General features: G+C 36.8%; 1 protein-coding gene across 17 annotated transcripts in view; it reads left to right on the top strand.

The window, feature by feature from the left end:
- Positions 1-22344, top strand: part of IQSEC1 (IQ motif and Sec7 domain ArfGEF 1) — a 357476-nt gene that overhangs the window by 288556 nt on the left and 46576 nt on the right. For all 17 annotated transcript variants that reach the window (XM_069769828.1, XM_069769830.1, XM_069769831.1 and 14 more), the window contains 2 exons: positions 14542-14824; positions 18539-19806. In XM_069769828.1, the coding sequence (XP_069625929.1) occupies positions 14542-14824; positions 18539-19806 (1551 nt within the window). The remainder of the gene's footprint in view (positions 1-14541; positions 14825-18538; positions 19807-22344) is intronic.

Below are 22344 nucleotides of genomic sequence, written 5' to 3'. Positions count from 1 at the left end.
CACTTGGAGGCTGGGATTTTTTTGTGCCTTTGAGGATCTCAAGGTTATGCACTAGGACTTTGGGTGGAACAGATACTTTGAAACAACAGTTTACCTTTATACTGATCATGTTTTGTCCGAAGTATAAAGATGGCAATTCAAGGATCAAACTTTCTGAAGAGGAAGATCTCATAATTGCATAGCTGATTAGCACACTTATGTGATTACTCTAATTATGCTTGCAAACTGTATTTGCCCTGAACACCAATAAGAAGTGGCTGTGAGTTATAAAAGCTGGCCTAAAAGTAGCCAGTCCTCTGTTGGTGGATGCAAGGTGTCATCCTGAACCAAAACCAACATTTGTAGGAATGCTACATGTAGGTGTTTAACATCTCCTCACATATTTCCGTTGTGCTTCATGATGTTTAACACTACTCATACTCAGACTTCAGGCGTCTCTAGCAGAACATTGGGAAACAAGAGTGCTGGAAGTGAGATATTGCTTTCCTGGTAAAACATGTCCTTTTGCCTGCTCTGTGGTGATCCAACTGAAATTCAAGACACTGCGTTGCCTTAACTTTCTAGCCTCAGCTGTGTGACTCTCAATGAGTAAAATTGGATTTAGCTGGCTATCAGGGCAGCTTTAGTTTGGAAATATTAATGCTATAAAGATGTCATGGAAATTATCCACTAAGTCTTCATAGAATCTCAAGAACCGAACTAATGCATCCTCTTTGCTGTAAACCCATGCGGCTTCCAGTTTCTGCATGATTCTGACAGGTGCAAAGGAATGGTTCAAGTTACTGTATTTTTTAATATGGTATTTTTGGGAAAAACAAAACAAAACAAAAAACACCCTCCCTACCCCCCCCCCCCCCCCCAAAAAAAAAAAAAACCAACCCAAACTATGAAGGACCAAAATTTGAGGAGAAAAAAACAGTGTTGCTTTGAACATTATTGATACATAGATGTAGATTAGCTGGGTCGTTGTGCCTGTTGTGCCTCTTCATTGTAAGGATTTACCATAATTTGTGAAGGACATTAAGGATGTGATTTTCTTGTGCTTTCAGCATTTACAAAGTTCTTTTTCTGTCAGAATTGATGGCAATTTTATCATTAATTTCAGAGCCAGGCATATTTTAATCACACTAGCTGTCAATCAATTATTGCTTTTTATGTTTATTTAATAACAGAACTGCAGGAGATCTCAGAAACTGTAATCAAGATGGAGCCCTGATTGCTCTATTTGTTACATTAAATATGTGAGGATGTGCCCTTAACCCAGACACTGCCTGATCAACAGAACAACTGGAATTATGAAGAGAAGAATCATGGGTTTGGGGAGAAAGTGTGTTGGTGTGCTGTTTTTGTTAACTGTGCTTTGTTTGGATGTCATTTATGTTTAAACAAAGTATGGGCCACAAGCCAATTTCATATTCCCAAGTTTGCTTCTTTATTTCTGTTGTCTAAGATGACTGTGTAGTTATAAGAGCAGAATCAGGCCCTGGATTTGGAAGTTCATTTTTAGCATCCTGTATATTGTCATTTTATGTCAAAACTTAGATGAACAGATTTTGTTCATTTCCTACGTCTTTGTTAATGCAAAAATAGTTACTGATCATGGGCTCTTTTAGCAAGACTTATTAACCAGAAATATTTTAGTTACATAGCCCTTCTTGTGTCTTTCAGGAATTTGTTTGAATTTTATTTGGAGGAAGGACAATTCTGGTTAGGGTGCAGGCAGAGATGGCAAGTTTACTGCACTGCTGTGATTTGACTCCACGTTTCCAGAGAGGAACAGATGCTGCTTTAATCCACTGTAGCACAAAGCCTTAGTATTACATTAAAGGGGACTGCAAATTTAGCTAAATAAATCTTCTTTTGCTTCCTTACAATAGACAAAAGACTAGAAACATTTTCATGAAATTATTGTAAAGATGTCTTTAATAAAATTAAAGTTAAAAAGCCAAGCTTTGGTATGACAAAAAAATCAAACTGTTTTGTCCCTGTGAGAGAAGCAGAAAGTTTGAATGATGGTTTTGATAGCCTTTAATACAGGAAATTGATGTAGTATATCTGTTAATCAGATTCTTTTAGTAGTTCAGTGTCATCCAAGTTAAACTTGTGCTTAAAAACAAAGGACCCACTTCCCTGTTGCCTTATGTTGTGCAAGCACAAACAAAATGCAACAGTTATGATTTGGCTTCCTTTTACATAAGTGGCTATGTACAGGGCAGGGTAATAGAAAAAGAATCCTAAGCTTGTTTTGAGGGGTATTTGCATCGTTTAGTCAAAAAAATTTCAGTCGCCCCTAAAATTCACCAGATGAACAAGGATGGATGCATCACGAGTTTAAATGTTTTGGTAAGAACAGAGGAAAAGAAAACTAACTTCCTTCTGTTTGTTGATATATACATGACCTTTCAGGTCATCTTTATCCAGTGTAAAGGAAGCAAGGATGCAAACCTGATGGATTTTCTGTTGCAGGGTATGTTTACAGCCAGTTCTAAAACTGCACTACAGGAAAGTTTACAATTTGACTTTAATTTTCACTCCCCACCTTTGTGGTAGAATGGACCAAACTTAATCTCAGATCACAGGGAGATTAAATACAGCGGTGGCTGTGGGTATTGTAGCTTAGACAGCTGTACGTTGGACTGTATTTACCTTGAATTTAGTGTATTCTTTTTAGTGTAGCCTACAGCCGTAATGATTATAGTTGTGATCCTTGCAGTTTTCATGAGTCAAGTTGGGGTAGGCCATGTCAGTACTTGCACTGAACTCTAAGGATAAATCTTCAGGAAGGAATGGATAATTTAGTTGGAAGCACTTTTGTCTTTAAAGATAATACCAAAGACAGGGTTTCCCTCATTGTTTGGGGAGGTTGTGCTGAGGAAGTCATCGTTCAAATGAGATGGACAGCAGTGTTCCTGATCCAGCTGCAGTTCCTAGGGCTCTAATAGTACATGTAACGGAACAGGCCTGTATAAACTCCTGACTTTCTGGTCATGTTTCACTTAATAATAGCTTTTCTCTCAATCTAACTTCCCTCTACACTTTCACTTGGGAATAAAAATTATCTTTCTTTCTCTTTCTTACGAGGTTCTGCTTTATTGTAATGTGCTGTGAAACAGCTGTTGAATTTCCATTCTAGAGGTGTCTGGTGTGATTCTCATGCTTTGAAGTTAACATTTCATAGGGTGTTGAATGTTAGATAATGTTTTCAGCTGATCTTAGATTCTTGAAGGAAAGACAGTTCATTATTGGGTTTTATATATTCTTTTTTTTATCTTTTATTCTGTGAACCTCGTTTAGAAGATACTAGTGATATGAAGCATTTAGTAGAAACTGGTTTCAAGAAGGAGCTGATTCTAATGCTTCAAGTTTTGGGAGAATGGAACTTTACAGCTAATAGTTTCCTATTAATACTAGCAGTTAAGGCTTTGTGAAATTGAGAGAGAAAAGAGGTTTGCCCAGCCTTAATGGAAATTGTCCCAAGTGGTGGCAACCTGTTGCAAACTTGGATTCTTTTTTTTTTGTAATTAAGATGTGATTAAGATGGTTTTTATTAGCTTAGCCTAGAAGAAAAGAAGTATTTCAGGTTTTCCTGTGCTGCCACAGTGCAGCATGTTACACAAGATCATTTCTGACTGGTTGATATTTTCAAAATCTGTCTTTGCACAATATTTCATTTTCAGTTCGCAAAATGGTGACTCTTGTTTTCAGGAACTGGACTTCTACCCTTGTCCTAAAGGACCATTTTCCATTGTGGAAAGATCTATGAATTGAGTTGTGGTAAAGAGCCTATAAATTCTAAGAATGGTCTGAGTTCTGTATTTTAGACCCGATGTGCTTTTGTGGTTGATCAGCCTCATGTGCAGCCCCCAGCTAAGGCAAGCTGTATCAGCAGAAGTTGGTGCAGATTGTCGATGCTTCTGGGAGCAAGAGCTGCAGAGCTGTACTGGGGCATCTGTGTGCTACATCGAATTGAAGCTGCTACAAGCTGCAGTACAACATAACGATGATGCTTGTTCTGTGTATGTGCAATAAGTCCTCTTTTTAGGTACTGATTGGAAGTAGCTAATAAAATTATTTAGAACATAGGAGCAGATCTTAAAATTTGGTAATAGATAAGCTTTGTAAGGAGAAAGTTCTTGGCTTATAGTAAGCTTTGAAATAGCATTTATAGGTCTCCAAGACAGGAATTGCTAATTGTGTTACTTTTTTATTGTGATCAGTGAGGTGGGTCAGAAGTTCTACAGAAAGCCTACATTTAATTCCTCACTAACAGAGAAGATCTATAAAATATATAGACTCAGCATAATGGAGAGGAAATGGTAAAGGAAGGAAGTTTGTGAATGAGAAAAAGCATCTGTCAGCTCTTTAACGGATTTAGAGGTTTTAAGCAATCTTCTGAGGTCTCATTTTCCTACAAGTGAAGATTTACATGTAGTAAGACACAAAATATCTTTCTGAGTATGTCTCCAAATATCTTCTGTATTTGAGTGCATTGCCTTGAATATAAGTAACATCTAAAACATTTTCTTTTCCACCAAACTCCATACTTCAAACAAAACAACTCTTACCATTTTGTTTTCTTAAACATTATGTTCTGTACACTTTGATATAAACCTTGGGTGTGTTGCAGAGGATAAAATTCTCATTTTTATGAGGATTCCTGTGATTAAGGACTGGTTAGCAGTGATTCTGTTCCAGTAAGTTACAACACAGACCTCTCTCGGTGCGTGCAGAATGCTCAAGGCCAGTTCCATTCTCACTAACTTGGTAGCAATGCTCTGAACCTCACTGGAAGCAGCAACAAGGGTTCTATATTCTCATCCATTTTCTTTCCTACCTGGTGAGAGTTTCCCATGCCCATTTGCATTTATGTTTATCAAAATTATATTGTTCTTCCATAGAGAAAACTAGTAGGGTTTGTCTTTTGGGTTTGTTTTTTTTTAGACTTGGCATGATGTAGTTGGCAGTCAAAATGCAGGATTTGTGCAGTGTTTAAAACTGAGTGATATTTTCATATTATGTGTACTTCTAGATTGAGTTAGATCAGTAAAAACTCTTTCTCTGGTCAGACTTTAACAGTACATGTTCCTTTTGGATTGGCTTTTTTAAGTACGTTGCTCTCTAACCTTATGACATTTATCTGTAACTTCAGAGAGAAGTCAAACAACCACTAGAAGTTGAACAATGCCTTTCTTTCTGATTTTAAAAGTGGGAGAACTTTAGCCAACTATTTCTTAAATCCAAGTGAGAGAACAAAGTATCTCATGTTTATCAGTGTTTTAAAGCACACCACATTAGATAATAACAATATATTATTAACTAATCGAAATGGGATCCCTCGGTTGTTTTAAATAGGTCTCTCTGCATAATGTTCTTTCGCTACTTAAGTGAAAATATGGCTAAAATTAATAGAGTTTTGATGTGATCTGTGACTTTACCCGATATAGTGTCCAATACAGAATGATGGTTTTGTTGTCATTTCTGCTGTGTGGACCCTCTGCATGCACTTTGGTTTATGATGTTTCTTAATTTCCCTCTGCCCAGGCACACACACATACTTGAAAGGAAAGGTTGGCCTGCTCAAAAATTGTTCCTAGCTCTCTATACTGCTTCTTATTTGTAATAATTTTGAATACTAAAGGGGCAAAACCTTAAAATGAGTCAAATTATAGGCTTTATCGAGTATATTTGATCTAAGATGAGAATATAGTTTTGTTCTAGGTATGAAATTTCAATGCCTGAAACATTTTATTTATTCAGTAAACAGGATTTCATTAAGGATCTTTAAACTAATTCATGTTTATATGATATACAGTATATAAGAGGGGAAAGAATATTATCCACCAAGACCTGAATGGGGAGAGGAAACTAGTATTTAGTCTCTTATAGAACCTAATTGCCAGCAAGCTGATTTCTCAGCAGTGCCGTTCTGTATCACCTCTTCCTCTGGTGGGCTTGACACAACAGCTGAAGCCACAACAGAGGTGAAATACAAGGATAGCTGGTATAGGACACCAAGGATTTTTGCATTATATCAAATGCTGCTTCAGCTGTGTGTGCAAATCAGTTTTTCTTCTCAGCTGCAGAAATTAAATCTTCCTTTTTAAAATTAGCATTGTATAAAGGTCATGTCATGATATAACCAGTAGAATGTGTATTAATATCTTACTATCTTAAATACATGTCATATGTAGTATAGATATGCTAAATAAGAGGATTCCAGTTGCTGAATGATATATCTGAATAAATAATAAATAGATGAGGTCAAATTCTACCACAGCTGCATTGAGAAACTCCACAGATTTCTGAAGCTTATCCTATTGTGTAAGAGTTTACATAGGAGGAACAGGACAAAGTCTGCTAGTGGTAGGTAGAACTTCACAGATTTTGTTAAATGGTCAGATACCACAGTTACACTTATACAAAGGTAAACATCCTTCTGAAGCATACGTGATATTTTCTGATGTTAGTATGTTTTATGCTGACACATCAAGAGGAGGAGCTGACCATAAAGACCCTCATTCTAAAAATTGGGCTGATAAATTTGAGAGCTCTTCTTCCAGCCACAAGCCTCAAATTATTACCACAGTCATCTTTTAATAATATTTTATTCATTTTTAAAAGAGTTTGAAGTATGGAATACGGTCATTGCTGAATAAACATATGCTGAGTGATGATTAACATAGATTAGCAGAGAATGACGTTGTCTGTCTTTACCTGAGATAGAAGCTAACATTTGTAAGCTGTACTCAAGTTCTGTTGATGCTCTCAGTCTCCTTTGTTATTTTCCAGCTGCTAAATAACGAAAATAAAACACAGCTTTACCTTTAGCAGATAGGGTTCATAAGGCATTAAATGGGTACTGGGTGAGGTCGGTTCATGGGCTTGTTTGACCCTTCTGTAGTAAATACTTGTGTCTACTAGCCAACATACTGCCACTGTTTGACTTAGACAAAGGTGATGTGTGAGGTGTTTAACCTTCTTTCTCCTCCTTGGAATCTGAAGATAATCTCAAGTAAGCTCTTTTCAAATGGATATTCTTAGTCCTTAAATCTATTATAAAGGTTGTTCCCTAAAATTGAGAAGTTAGGTAGATTTTCCTGTGGTTCTCTTTTCATCTTGCTGGTGTGCGTCTCCATTTCAGAAGAGGCGGTGCATTAATTCTTACATTCTGTTTTGGTGTGGAGAAAATACTCTCATCTTTCTTCTCCTGCTCTCTGCTACTACTAAAGGCATATAAGACTGTTGGTCAAAATGCCCTTTTTTAAAAAACATTTTTTGTTAGTGCCTTTTATAGGTTTATTTAGTGAGAATTAAAACTTGGTAGTGTCCAAGTGAGTAGATGTTGGGGTTTTTCTGTGGTTTTGAATCCAGGACTTGGACCAGAGAACAAATGAGAGTTTGCAGTGTGCACAGTGGTACTTGTCTGTGGAATTCTGGTCGTTCTGTCAGTGGTCGTCAGACTGTGTTTTAACTTAAGCTGGCTGTTGTTGGCAGTCTTATTACGCAGAACATTACGGAATGAAGCGGTTGCTTTGTTAGTGTTCATTTCTGAGACACATGCAAATTTTGTCTGGATTTTTTTTGCAATGATATTTAACTTCAGTAAGATTAATTACCTGGGACATTACTTTGATGTGCATTCAAAGCTTTCATTTGTTTTTAACAGAAACAGCTGAATTGAGACTGCATTCTAAGTAAAACAAGTTGGTCAATATTTCTTTCCTGGATCAAAGCTTTTGCCACTGCCTGTGAATACTGTTGTCCATCATAATGGCTTTGAACTTTTGACAGTGTATATTTGAAGATAGATTGGTTTGTTAATGTTATTGCATTTATTGAATTTGGGGATTTGTATAAGTTCTTAATATAATTGACTTTTGTTTACTAGACAGTACAAAACAGACATGGCAATAAGAACTAGATTCTAATTTGTTGCAAACTGTACTAATAATATAATTCTGCTCAAATGTTCTCAATCCATTGGGGAATATTGTAATGGGGGTGGGGGGAATGCTACAAAAAACTAGCTTGTATGAACTACGTATGGCTAGTTTTGCATTTTAAGAAGTTACATTACGAAATTTTTGTGGAGAGTAATTTGAGATAATACAATGCATACATCAGAGCTTTAATTAAATACGCCTCCTAGTTTATAGCAGAAAGCACCACGGGTACTGAAATGTAAGCCAACTTTGAAGCAGTGGGGTGTACCCTTGTGTCAAATGAATGCTTATGTTCAGATTAAGTTGTGTATGGGGAGTCATAGTTTCAGTTAGCAGTGTTATGTTTGTAATCGTCATTTAAAATTTCACATTCAAATTAGGACTTTGTTGCACTTGTAAAGACTAAGCTATATGCATGAAATTAGCTTTTGTAGAGGTTTATTCCTACGTGGAATGCCTAGATTTGACCTAAACATTTTTGCCATTCAAATGGTTTTTTTCAGGCTTCATGTTGGAAGTGTCTGACCATACCAGCTGCTCTAGCAGCTGCCATTGTGCTTCTCTCTGTTACTCGGTTAGTTCCATGGCGACTTCTGGTCTGCATTCTTTGAGCTAGGTAGAGAATTTGGAGCCATTTCAAGTGGGTATCTATAATTAGGAGTTATGATCAGAGTTTGACTTTTTTAACCTCCAAATTTTAAAAGGAGGTAGTTGTTGTAAAACAGCTGCATAGCACTTTTTCCTTCCTGGATATTTGGGCCTATTTATATGGGATATTTATTTTTGAGTGAGGCAGAAGTTTTACTGGGAGTCATGCTTATGAAAGGAGGTTTTAATACAAAGGTTTAGGTGCATTTTTCCTGAAGAGGGGAGTAAATGACATGGGTTCACGGAAAAGTAGGCAAGTTAGAAAGGGATGGATTTGACTGAGGAATTTCATGAACAGCTACCCATGCAAATGCTTCACTGTTGCAACAAATAAAACAAGAGTATAAATCCTTCATTAAGTTCAATTTGAATTCAGGTTATGCAGACTACCTGGAGTTTTGGCCGCTCTCTCTGGCAAGTGATACTCTACCACAGTCATGTTTAAAAACTGCCTGCTTCCTAAAGAACAGAGGACTTGTAGTGTCATGGCAAAGCTGAGTAGTCTTATCATCCTGTGCTGACTAGAATTTTAAGTTGGCCATGTTTTTCTTCCCGTATTCACGTTACTTGTGCACACTTTCCACAATTTAGAAGAAAAGGAGTTTATTCTGTGTACCTTTGAACTTGTATTCATACTTTTAAGGATCTAAAATGCTATGTAAAAAAAAGTCTTTACGATGTAGCAGCACAAACTTATTATATTGTCATGCTTCTCTTTATGTCCAAAACAAATTTTTTACAGGATGAATATAATGCTGATTGGTTCTCATGCGTGTACCATCCAGTTGTTAGGGCCTGTTTTCAATTTCATGTCTTTATATTACACTGTTGAAAGTCCATTCTAAATGAATGATGAAAATAACTAGTGACTTCAGAGAATGTTCATTGGTAAAATAATTTCTCAAGTATTTACTCTGTTTTGCTGGGAGGGTCTTTTGGTTCTATTTTAAAATGTTGCATGCAGTTTTGGTTTGGCGTTTACATTATTTAGAAGCATGTTGTATTTCTTTGTTGCTTTTAGTTCCAAACTAAATCTGCAACATACTGGTTTGAACATTTGGATGATTTCTGCAAGCATATGTTCCATTATCTTTGTATTTTAGTCCTACAAATGCACTGGGACACTTCACTACTTGTAAACTGTGAGGTTTCTGGGCTGAGTGGGAATACTGTATAATTCTGTGCATCTGGCGGTATTGTTATATACTTCCTCTTTACATGCATGTAGTTCTAAAGATAAGGTACTGGGCCTCAGTTAAAAGGGAATTTCTGCTTTTCTGGTTATCATCTCTCTTTCTTTCATAGTATAGTCTCTCTGAGAGGTAAATGCTTGTGCCTGTGGAACCAAACCTGCAGCTTCTCTGATCATTTTGCTATTATTGTCAGTGGAACAAGTAAGTCTACTCATGGAAAAGCTTGGGTGCTCTTTGCTGAAATTTAGGTCTTGAGGACTCAGTTTCCATTTTAAGCTCAAATGTTGAAGTTTTCTTGTTTTTCAAAATTTTCTCTTTATTGTGCTTTTTTTTGGTTTTGCTAAGATAATAGTTTGGCAAGATTTGAAGGAAGAGGAAGATGTGAATGAAAATGAAAAATAAATCAAAGAATAACAGTAGATATTTAAGCATCCTGAATAATATGTTGTTTTAAAATATCATAGTGGTTTTAGTGTACTGGTTACTAATTACAGCCTTTGTGATCAGAAGTAATAACTGAAGGTATAAATTGAGAGACGGGGAAGAAAAGACCTGCCAGGTTTCTGCTGCTAAAATGCCTAGTAAGGAAATGTTTTGTTTTGGTCATGGCTAACCACACAACTACATTTGGCGAGTAGACAGAGGAAGGAGGAGACAGAGCTTTTTCTTATTAGGTAATTCTTGAAATTAACTTATTACCTGAATAGTGGGAAATAACTGTAAAACACATGACCATTTTCTAGCTAGCAACAACATCTACTTCATATTTTATCAGCTTGAATCTATTGTATGCTACTTTAGTCCAAAGATAGAGCCATGCACCATGTTACTTAGCTTCGACATCTAGGCAAACTAGTTAGAAAAGCAGCTTTTGGCAGCCACTGCTTACACATTGGTATTAGTCTTTGATTCAGACAGAGCAGTGAGCTTTGATTCTGTAGCTGTTAGAGCACAATGTGCATCATGGGTAAATACAGTGTTAGCTGCACTGCGGGGATGACCCTTATCTTACTGCCCTGCTGATGAAGCCAACAGATCCTACTTGCACGCACATATGTCAGTGCAGCTGATGTATTTTAATTTAAAAGTGTTTGCAGAGTATGTGGCTTAGCTCTTGCAGGAAGTCTAGAGCCATACACACACAAAATAAAACAAAATGCCCGAATCCGTCTATGTTTGGTATTTAATACTGCTTTATAGTAATTGGAAAAAGTAAAATTAATCTGATTTCACCAATAGTTTTACATATCCATTGAAATATGTTAAAAATACTGTGCTCAGTCTGTTTCCATTTTTCCTCTAAGCTTTTCATCTTCCCTATTGTTTCTTGATATAGTGGTGTTTGGGGGGTTTCTTAACAGTATTACCAGTTGAGGTTTATGCAGGAAGAAACTTCCAGTGTCAATTTCTGATGAAATACTGATTCAGTCAGTGCTGGCCACTCTTTCAAAAAAGTAATTTAGGTGTACAAAGAAACAAAGTTTTTCCATGGCTCTGTTTTAAAGTTTTGTTCATGCAAAGTCATATTAATAGTACTAATTATTTTTAAATATTTAATTTCCATTTTCACTCTTTAGCTTCTCCATTTTCTGCTTCTTTGTAAAATACTGGCAAGCAACCTTTTTCTGGCTTGGCAGATAAGGGATGTCTATTTTCTGCTGAAACAGGAGTGTGATAAAACAATTGGAGTTCTAAAAATGAAAGGTTAATTTCAACTGTTTTGCATTCTCCTAATACTACACAATTGGAATGCTCAACATATTGCCAGGTTCCCTAGTAATATGCCGTTGCACGTTGCAGGGGGATGAACCAAATTTACCCACTAGATTATTTTTTTTTAAACACTGAAATTATCAGTAATTCTACTGGACATGTATAGTAGGTGGCAGATGCCTCAAATTGGAGACCTTCATTAAGAAGTTATTTCTAATTCTAGTTGGGGTTGGGTGAAGTGTTATATTGTCCATTTTTGCAGTGTACTTAATGTACTTAATTTCTTGCCCATCTGAGAAAGACGGTGTGTGCAGGGTGGCTACTGGAAGTGAAGTAGTGCTAGAGAAGTGTCTAACTGCTCCCCTAGTCATAGGGGGATTTGTTCTAATTCTTGTGGCAAGCCTGGAGCAGAATCCTTGACATTTTTGTGTGCTGGCATTTTTAATAAGTGGATAGATAAAACCCGCCCTTGTAACCCTGTAGTGACTGGCTCATGTTTTGAGTCTGTTTTGAAGCAAAGGTACCCTTTATAGCATACAGTCTTTCAAAATAGACATGGGCAGGATGATTCTCAAGTCTACATTCCTGTTCCATGATGCTCTGTGTGCACTTCCTCCATAGCGGAGCAATACATCTTGTCATCCTTAAAGCATCACACAAGTCATATTTGTTGAAATATTTTTCTTTTCCAAACATATGTGAAGTAGTAACTAGTAGAAAGCAAGCTGCTTTTGGTTGTCAGTGGAGTTTCATTTTTATGAAATAACTCCTATGAAGCTTCAGCTGCTCCTAACGGACAAGAAGAGCTGAATGGGAGAAGGGTTTCACATATGCAATACTGACTTGTTTGCTTTAAAGGGCTGTCATACTGTTGTGCAGGAGGTTGCCTGTTGTAAAAGATAATTACTTCCCTGCTTCAAAGGTCAGGTGTGATGGCAGGGAATGGGCCCATGAGCAAAATGAGATCAAGCATTACAGCCAGTCAAGGATCATATTTATGTCTGGAAAAAGTATGAAAGACAAACTAGAAGAAACCCCTAAATTTAATCAGAGCCTCAGGTAGACCCCCTTCCAAATTTTTCTGATTAGGGCAGTACCCTTTTTGTTGATGAAAAGGTTAAGTGATCCACTAAAGGTATCATTAAATTGTCAACATGAGATAATAATCAATGTGGAAGTGTTATTAAATAGCTCACAATTTAAGGGCGAGGAAGGCAAAAAAAGTCACAGAACCTAAGGGGGAAATAGTGATAATTCCTGACTTGCTGTTAAAAACAAATTTACCATACTTGTATGAAAAGTACTTACAAATAAGCTCGTAATTAGGAACCTGTGATGTACAAAATGGTGTGGCCTCACAGTTAGCAGAACAGAGGAACATACTTCAGTATTTAAAGAGAGAATGTGAAGCAGTTCTGTATCCTTCTAATTTCTTTAATGGATACTTTAGAGAGAAGGATTTGTTTGTTTTTAACGAGTGGTTACACAGTTTCAATGTCACTAGCAAAACTCTGGATAATTTACCATTTTTAACTTGAAAGCCAGCTGTATCAGGGAGGGAAAGGGATTAGTTTCCTGTCAACTTCCTTTTTGGAAAAAGTAATGTGTGCACACTGAAAATATTTCCAGCTTGGGTAAAGTATGTTTGAAAATACCTTTCGGGTAGAGTCATATTTTGATGGGCAAAGAAAGAGGACTTGCTTTCAGTTTTGTATGTTTATAGAAACATTTTCAGAAATCTAAGCGGGGGCGGGAGGGTGGGGGGTGTTCTCCTTCACTTTAAAAAGTACACGCTGTTCAAGCTAGGAGAGTTTTGCCAGTGTTAACCTTGATCTCTTCTGGCGCTGCGGTCCGGTGGAGAACGTTCTTTCAGAAATCGGTCTGTACTTTGAACTGTTGAAGGGACTGCTGTGGTATGTGTATGCAGCAAGGGTCACAGCGTTTCATTTCTGAGAGGCAACAGGAGGGCTTTGTTTTTTATGTTCGTATACATGTGAGTGAAAGCAAAATAAGAAATACAGGGCGTGGTGGAAACGGGGAATTTTACTCCTTTAGAGTTTGGATGTACCTGTTCCTAAAACAAAAGGTAGGGAAAGTGCTGCAAATACTTATATTCGTGCATGTGTGGAGTGTTTACTAAGCTTTCTGAGTGATTAAAAAAAAATTAAAATTCCATTTTTCTATCAGTGCTCTGTGTACACAGGATGAGGCAGATAGTAAGGATTTATGTGAAACATGAAAAAGATGGAAGAGTGAAAGTACATACCCTATAGCAATGTGAGAATGCCCTACTGTAAATATAAAACAAATACAAATTACTATTAGTCATCACTACTTCAGGATAAACCTTGACTAGGACTCAAAATGTTTCCTACTGTGTACAACTCTTTTAATATAAAGGGTTTTTTTCTTTCCATAATAGAAAGCATGCCAAAAGTATCCCATGGGAGCAATCTTTCACTAACAGAGAAATAAATGAGATTTCTCCTGTAGGTACTTTTTCCCAACTTCAGTTTCTAGAAACATAGTAGCTCACAAGATCCATAAAATCCCAAGTCTCTGTTGAGAAACATGAAAGTAATCCTTTTATGTCAAACTGTAATATAACAGTAAGAAAGTATTGCTTTTATTTCTCAAAGCGAGGAAAGACACAGATAAGAATCTATCGTTTTGAAGTAGAACAACTTGGAAATGAGCAGTCTTACAAGAAATTAAAAGTTTTCATTTATTTTACACAGTGGTTGCTGAGTGGCTTACTCAGGATGTTACTGGTAGTTTATAAAGTTAAATAATGCTTGAAACCTCCATTCTCCTGCTTGACTCATGGTCTAAAGATGACCTCTGCAACAGAATAGAGACTTCCTTAGATTACAGTGAAAACTATGGTGTTTGACATGAAAGCCACATTACCCTCATATGAATTTGAACAAAATGTGTTGGATGTCTACCTAAAATGATACTGAGCAAAACTGTGTTATCTGTTGCTGAGAATTTTGGCATACAATACTTACCTGAGTATTTTTCTGTCTTTTTGTTCTGTCTAGTGTTGAGGGTGAAGCTCCAAGCAGTGAAACTGGCACATCTTTGGATAGCCCATCTACTTACCATCAAGGACCTATAACACACAGTTCAGCTATAAGTCCAGACCATTACGATCATTCTGCTTACGGGCTGTATTCTGTCTCCCCTGGACAACAAAGATCTCGGAGGCCAAAACTTCAGCATTCAACGTCCATACTGCGAAAACAAGCAGAGGAAGAAGCTATTAAAAGGTCAAGATCACTTTCTGAGAGCTATGAACTCTCTTCAGACCTACAAGATAAGCAGGTATTTGAGCTTTGTTACCTAATTTATGGCAATGGGAACATGTCTGTAAGCTGGGAAAAATCTTTTCTAGCATCACTTCAGTTGTGATACTGAAAATACTTTTTTTCCTGTGACCAACTTAGTTCAAAATAGTCATACATCAGCATTTCTGAGGTTTTTGACTTTTTTCTGTGTTGTGTCATCCCTGTGCCCCATACACCTTCCTCCCTTCCTGAAAAAGGGCGTAAAAGGTATGTTAGTACTGTTAAAAGTAAAAACAGTTCTAGGAATTGTGATTTCATGCTTGGGACAAGTGCTAGAATGTAATAGCGCAAAATATTTTTCTAAGAAAATGAGTAATTTTGAAACCTGGATATCTTTGTTGTTGCTGAAAGAAAGGAAGAACGTACCGCAACTGATAATTTCTCATATCTGTGGGGTGAATTCAAGGTCTTAATTGGCTTTACTCAGCTACGCAAAACTTCCATATGCTTTACAAAGAACTGGATGGAAGCTATGTAGGAGTTCAAAGCCTTTGTCCCTAAAAAGGCACTACTGTAAGACAGTCAGCCTCAGCCATTCCTTTTAACCTTTATTCTGAATGTAGTCCTATTTCAAAGATGTTTATTTTTATATAAGTTAATATTTATCATTTGAAAATGATGCTGTAATAGCTTAAGGTAAGAAAATATGCAGGATGCACTGGATTTCACTGACAGATGAACAGTAGCCAATACATCAATGGGTTTTGGTTGGTGATTTTTTTTTTTTTGTTAGAGATCTTTCTTCCCACAGAATATTTTGTTCACTGTGAATCATTGCGGTATATTGCATAGTCACTCCAACTTGTATGTTAACATGGCAAAAGTGGAAGCAGGCAAAATTCTGCAGACAGGAAGCAAACTGCTCCTGATTTTGGACCACACATTGATAGTCAGTGAAATTTATAGGGGCTAAGTCTCACAGTCCCATCTGTTTGTTTTTCTGAAATTTCAGGTGGGAGAATCATATAATGTTGTTCCAGAAAAACCTGGAAGAACAGAGCTTGAGCTCTGATTTAAAGTTGAAGCCAATATTTGGGATAGCAAGTATGAGTTTAGTACAGCCTTTATGCCTACCAACTTCTGTATTGAAGAGGGACTTATCAAGTTCCTGATTCTTGATCTAGATTATGCCAGCTCTGCTATTAAATTGGACCTCCTTGTGAAATCTAAAATGTTACTTCCTTTTCCACCTTTGGCAGTCATTTTTGCTAGGTGTCTCATAAGGGATTGATATAAAGTGCAAGGCTTACTTAAAGAGGTCTCCTGCGCTGCAGATATTCCACAGAGCCTGATTCCATCTGTCCTTTTATGCCGGTTTGATAGAGAATGAGGACTGCAGATGTTATTTTGTATTTGTTCAGGGAGTCCTATGCAATAAAAAGTGATAATGACACATAAAGGAAGCTTGATGTTGAAGAGTTGCTTACTGCTCCTGAAAAGCTCTCACTGAAATCTCAGAAGATACTTAAAAACTATTTAGGAAAATGTCCAAGGCTTTAAATAAAGGCTATGTGCATTAAATATGCATTAAAAAGGTGCATTAAATATGCATTACAATTTATTAGAAATATTAGTCACAAGTCTAGTAAATCATCTAGGCAAATTCCAAAATACTCTAAATTAAAATTCCCACCCAAACCCCATAATTTATGATAATCAATGATGATGATATTTTCTCTGTAAACCTGAAGGACAACAGCGTGTTTGCAAGAATAAAGTCCATGTAATTTATTTTATAGAATATTAGGTTTTCTTTTATTCTTTCACACCAGCTATGCTAGTTTTCTTCAGGTTTGACATTTAATTTTGAGAGGAGAACTAAACTAAGAATTCATCATTTGTTTTGAGATTAGTCCAGCAAAATAATCTCTTACAATTTATTTAAACACACGTGACATAATGTACACTAGGGATAGAAATAGTAGCAAATGTGTGGCAGCAGTGGCAGGGTTGTGATAGAAGGTCTTAATTTTTTTAATCTTCAGAATGCCTTAGAAGTAACCTCATAGCCATAGGTAATATAACCCCCATTTGGGGGTGAAAGGCTAAACAATTGTTTTAAAGACAAACTGTAGAAAACTGTGCAGAGATTTACGGATTCCCAGCTCAGAAATCAGTCACAGCTTTTTGAGCTTAGTTAAAAGAAGTTTCAAGATACAGTCGAAAGAACAATTCCTTATGAGTAACCCTGATCTGAGCCCATCTGAGAAGTTAGCCTCCTCAATTTATGCCAATAACTGTGCATAGTATTTTTTGCATCGAGAATTAAAAAAATAAGATAAAATAATCAGTGATTCACATTTTGAAACAGTGAGCCAAAAAGGAGATCATCTTTAATGTGGAAGGGGAATGGGAGATGCTGAACCTGCCAATAGCACTGAAATAAGTACATCAATTACTCCCAAATGGTAGACATAATGGACTAGAAAATATTTTTTAGTAGCATTTGGTTTCTTCCATAGAAGGGGGATGAAGCCCCTCTGCACATCAATATCTGAACTTAACATTTACTTGGGGAGATCTCCAAAATGTGAGGGGGAGAGGTTGTGTGTGCATGTGCATATAAGATAAGTAATTAAAACATGGTGTCTAATGAAAAAGGGTACCTGGATTTTCAAGTGAGAAGTGACTTTTGAATCATTGGAGTATTATGAAAATTGCATGGACTTATACAAAAATGCTGCCAGAAAAATGGTGGGTTTGATTGTAGTACTAAACATATTGATTTGTCATGGATGTTTTGCATTTATGAATAACGTGGATCCAGCAAAGACCAATCAGAACAGAAATTAAATATTGGGGAAACAATTGAAATAAAACTAGTTATTGATCTTGTTCAGTATTTTTTACATAAGCATTTTCATGTTTTGGAAGGAAAGGCTTGAAAATACCTAATGAGTATTCCAAAAGTATTGACGTGTCTTTTTCACTAGGTTAAATTGATGGCATTTACAATGTCTTTATTTTGCATATTCGTTCTGTTAATTGGAAACACTGGCAATGTTGTATGTAATTACAAGAATGAAAATAGATTTGAATTTGTATTTAAAAAGTCTGAAATATGCTCTTGGTTTGAGGAAGACTGTGTGTGTGGAGATTCTGTCAGAGAAACCTCTCTGGAAACGTATGGTCTGGGAGGCTCAGTTTTGCTTTGATATCAGGCCTGGGTGAAACAATGCCACCTGGTTTTTATTCATGCAGAAAGCGATGCATGCCTGGAAAGGTGATGGACACTTTTATAATTTACTCTTAAAATATGGCAATGTGCATCATACTTGGATTTCACTTCTCTGCAGTTGTCCCTACAGAGAAAGAATGACTGCATTGTGCTGCATTATAGTGCTATCTTGTCTGCTTTGACATAGGCACACCAATGCTAATGTGCAAAAACCCAAAATTTAAACACACACACACATAAATTGCCAAAACATTAATTTTATATCACAGTATTTACATAGTCAAATTTTTGTCTGTATTTTAATGATGGGATTTGCAAATGACTGTTCGGTTCACTATTTGTGCAGTTGTTAGTCTGGGGCTTTGAGTTTTTACCTTCAAAAACAGTATATACATTGAAAAATGTCTAAAAATTAAAGTTGTTAAAAGAATTTTTTTTTTTTTTTTTGTACTTTAACCTTGTTCTAACAAGGTTGCATCAAGTTACAAAATAATTGTGTTCACCCTTTCACAGGTGGAAATGCTAGAACGGAAATATGGAGGCCGTCTCATAACTAGACATGCTGCTCGTACTATACAAACAGCTTTTCGCCAATATCAGATGAACAAAAATTTTGAGCGTCTTAGAAGTTCTATGTCTGAAAATCGTATGTCAAGACGCATTGTACTGTCCAATATGAGAATGCAGTTTTCCTTTGAAGGACCTGAGAAAGTCCACAGCTCTTACTTTGAAGGAAAACAAGTTTCTGTTACAAATGATGGGTCAAAGCTGGGATCCCTGGTACAGTCTGAATGTAGTGACCTTGGAGAGTCAGCTACAATGAAGTCACCAGCAGCATCTACTGATTTTGCTGATGCTATAACAGAACTGGAGGATGCTTTTTCCAGGCAAGTGAAATCCCTTGCAGAATCCATTGATGATGCACTGAATTGCCGTAGCCTACATTCTGATGAAGTCCAGACTCCGGATCAAGTCAGAAGTCGCGAAATGGAAAGGGATAGTTGTGCTCAAACTAAACCAGCAATTCACAATGTGGATCACAGGAAGCTTGATGAGATGACCGCATCATACAGTGATGTTACATTATATATTGATGAGGAAGAGTTATCTCCACCCCTCCCACTTTCCCAGTCAGTAGACAGACCGTCCAGCACAGAATCTGATTTGAGGCTCCGGTCCGTGAACTCTTCTCAAGAGTACTGGTCCATGACCCACAAAGATGATAATAAGATAGACACTGATACAAGCTGCAGGAGTACCCCGTCACTGGAATGTCAGGAACAGAGGATGAGAATGGATCATCTACCATTGCTAACTATAGAGCCACCCAGTGACAGCTCAGTGGACTTGAGTGACCGCTCGGAGAGAGGCTCATTAAAGAGACAAAATGCGTATGACCGAGGGATCACTAGTCAACAAGGAAGCCCAAAACACATTCCTCACAGCATTCCTGCCAAGATTATATCCCGAGAGGAACAGGAGGCAAGACATAGGGCTAGGCCTATAGATAGTCATTTAGCTATCAATGGTACAGCAAACAGGCAAAGCAAATCAGAGTCCGATTATTCTGATGGAGACAATGACAGTATCAACAGCACTTCCAACTCTAATGATACAATAAATTGCAGCTCAGAATCTTCCTCTAGAGACAGCCTAAGGGAGCAAACCTTGAGCAAACAAACATACCACAAAGAAACTCGCAACAGCTGGGATTCCCCTGCCTTCAGTAATGATGTTATCAGGAAACGCCATTATAGGATTGGACTGAATCTTTTTAACAAGTAAGTACAGCATTTCTTCCTTTTCTCTCTGTGTTTGGTAGAAACATAGCCACTGAACCAGGAATATTTTTCTTGTATCAGATAAGTAAGACTGGTGTCTGATACTAACTTTTCAGTGGAAAAATAAGCTGCTTGTGGTGACTGTTCATGTTAGAGTACTTAAAAGCTGATGTCTTCATTGTTAAACAGCTTCAGGGAAAAAAATATAATTGTGTATATATATACATATGGTAGTAAACTACTGAAGAAGATGGATCGGATTCCTTTCTTGTTGAAAAATATGGTGATTTAATCCTGATCCATTTTTGGTGGTATAACAAATTCAGATTTCTTCCTGCCCTAATCATGTAGATATCGTAAAACTTGTCATATGGGAATTAGAAATAACAAGCAGTGTAAGACGAGTTTCCTGTTTAACACAGGCAGGGCCTGGAATTTGTTCAGTCAATTTCATCAAAACTTTGATACTAAAAAACAATGAGCTGAATATTTTTATGCTAAATAAATATTTATTCTTTAAAATAAAATTACCACAAAATTTTTATTTCTGCCTATGACTGTTAATTTTCCCATGTATGGAGTTGTTTAAAATTTCTATAAAACAACTTTCTCATGTTTCTTTGTTTTATTGAAATACTTTCTTCTTTGGACACTCCCATATGGCTGTAGAAAACCATGAGTATTACAATGGAGGATAACAAATAATATACTACTCTAATCTCTGTATTCACGTTATTGGAGTTACACAGTTCTTATTAGAACTATCATAATCTGAAGATAAGAACAGCTAGGTGGTTGGCATCAGAATTCCTAGTTTTTCTTCACTGCTTTGTTAATGCCTAGTGTGCCAATTTCCCTGCCCTAGAATGGGTATAATTTACTTAAACCTTTTCTGGTACTGGTGCTTATAAAGCTCCTGAGAATACTTAGATGAAAGATGCTAAGTGCCAGAACTTTTTCCTATTTTTCTTTTGAATTCTATTGGCAGCTCACAGTGTTTGTATAAGTTTTTGAAATTTTCTACAGAGTACTTCAGGATTTCTATGTGAAAATTTTGTAGCTTCTGAAGAGCTACTAGATACTTCAGCATGCTGCTGTAGACCTTGCTTCACAGTCTCCTACAGCTTGAATGAGTTCAGCCCTCTTTTTCAGCTAGCAGTGCTGTGATTTGTTTTGTTTAGATTAATAGGTCAGTGGTTCATCAAATAATGTGTTGTAATATTGCAGATAATTAAAGCTTTTTGATGCCATCATGTGAGGCTGTGTATTACAATACTAAGTATGGATCAGCCAGGTTTGGCTGTAAAAACTTTCAGGTTTGGATTTTTTTATCCTTGTAAAATGTTAATAGACATTTACGGAAGCTTTTAACCAATTGAAAGTATGCAAGTCACAGGATCTATGCAGCTTTTATTGCTCATGAAGTAGGCTGGGTAGGAAGATATATCAATTTGGTGTTTTTTTGGAAGATTTGAAAACATTCATATTGTTGGGGGTGGGGGTGGGGAGGAAGGTGCTGGTACTGTTTGGCTGACATTTAAAAGACTTGGTGTTTGCTCATTTTTTTGCACAGTAATTAAGCCTTAAGCAGTCAATGATCAGTGAACTTCAGGCTTGATAATACAGTCTTGGTGTAAGAATAAAGGTGAATGGAGAAAGTGCTCAAGCAGCACACAGCAATGAATGAGCACATTGGAAATTGTCAGATGCTTCTAGTGACATGCCATATCAGTAGGAGGCTGAAAGTGAAAAATAAATATCAGGAATAGAGAAGAATAGAGACTGCTATTTGAAACACATCTAAGTGATCTCGCTGCATGGATTTGAATAGAGATAAACCTTTTTTATGTATTGGCTGGTTGTAAGATGACTTGCCGTTTCTTCAGTGAGTTCTAAAATATAGCACTGCGCAGTACTCCAGGCAGCACCTCTGTGCGTGATCTTTTGCTGTGTGTGATTGTTTTATTCCCCCACGTGTTTTATCTCCGGTATTGATACAGAACTGAAGATTCTCATTACCTTCTGCTGAGTCACTCTGATTCTATTGATAGCTCAGACAGTCCCCGAGTATCCCATGTATCTTGGTTTTGATCATGTCTCTTCAAGTCTGCAGATTGTGATATTTTCACTAATAGCCTTATTTCCCCTTTGTGCAATGTCAGGTATTGAACCATCATAGAATGTGATGGTGCATGAATCTGTAAACTCTTTTGAAAAGGGAGCTGGGAAATTTCCAAGGCTTTATTCTTTAAAAACTTCAGAAGGACACTCTTAAGAGTGTATCAGGTGGGACTACAAATTGCATTTTGTGAGGTAAGTGAAGGGGTAGAGATTGTGTTCAGGCACTCACTGGGATTACAAGTGATGATTTCATCAAGATGAAGAATCCTTTTTCCTTTTAGATATGTGCTGTACAGGTGCATTACTTTCAGTTAACTTCTGAGCATTGTGCTCATTGTTCTCAGCACATGAAGTATGTCATAGCATCTTGTGTGTCCAAATGTTTTTTGAAAAGAAAGCCACATCCTAGGTGTCAGT

This window comes from Haliaeetus albicilla, chromosome 24 (genome assembly GCF_947461875.1).
Source record: "Haliaeetus albicilla chromosome 24, bHalAlb1.1, whole genome shotgun sequence".
NCBI lineage: Eukaryota > Metazoa > Chordata > Aves > Accipitriformes > Accipitridae > Haliaeetus > Haliaeetus albicilla.
This window is presented reverse-complemented; position numbering and strand designations above follow the sequence as displayed.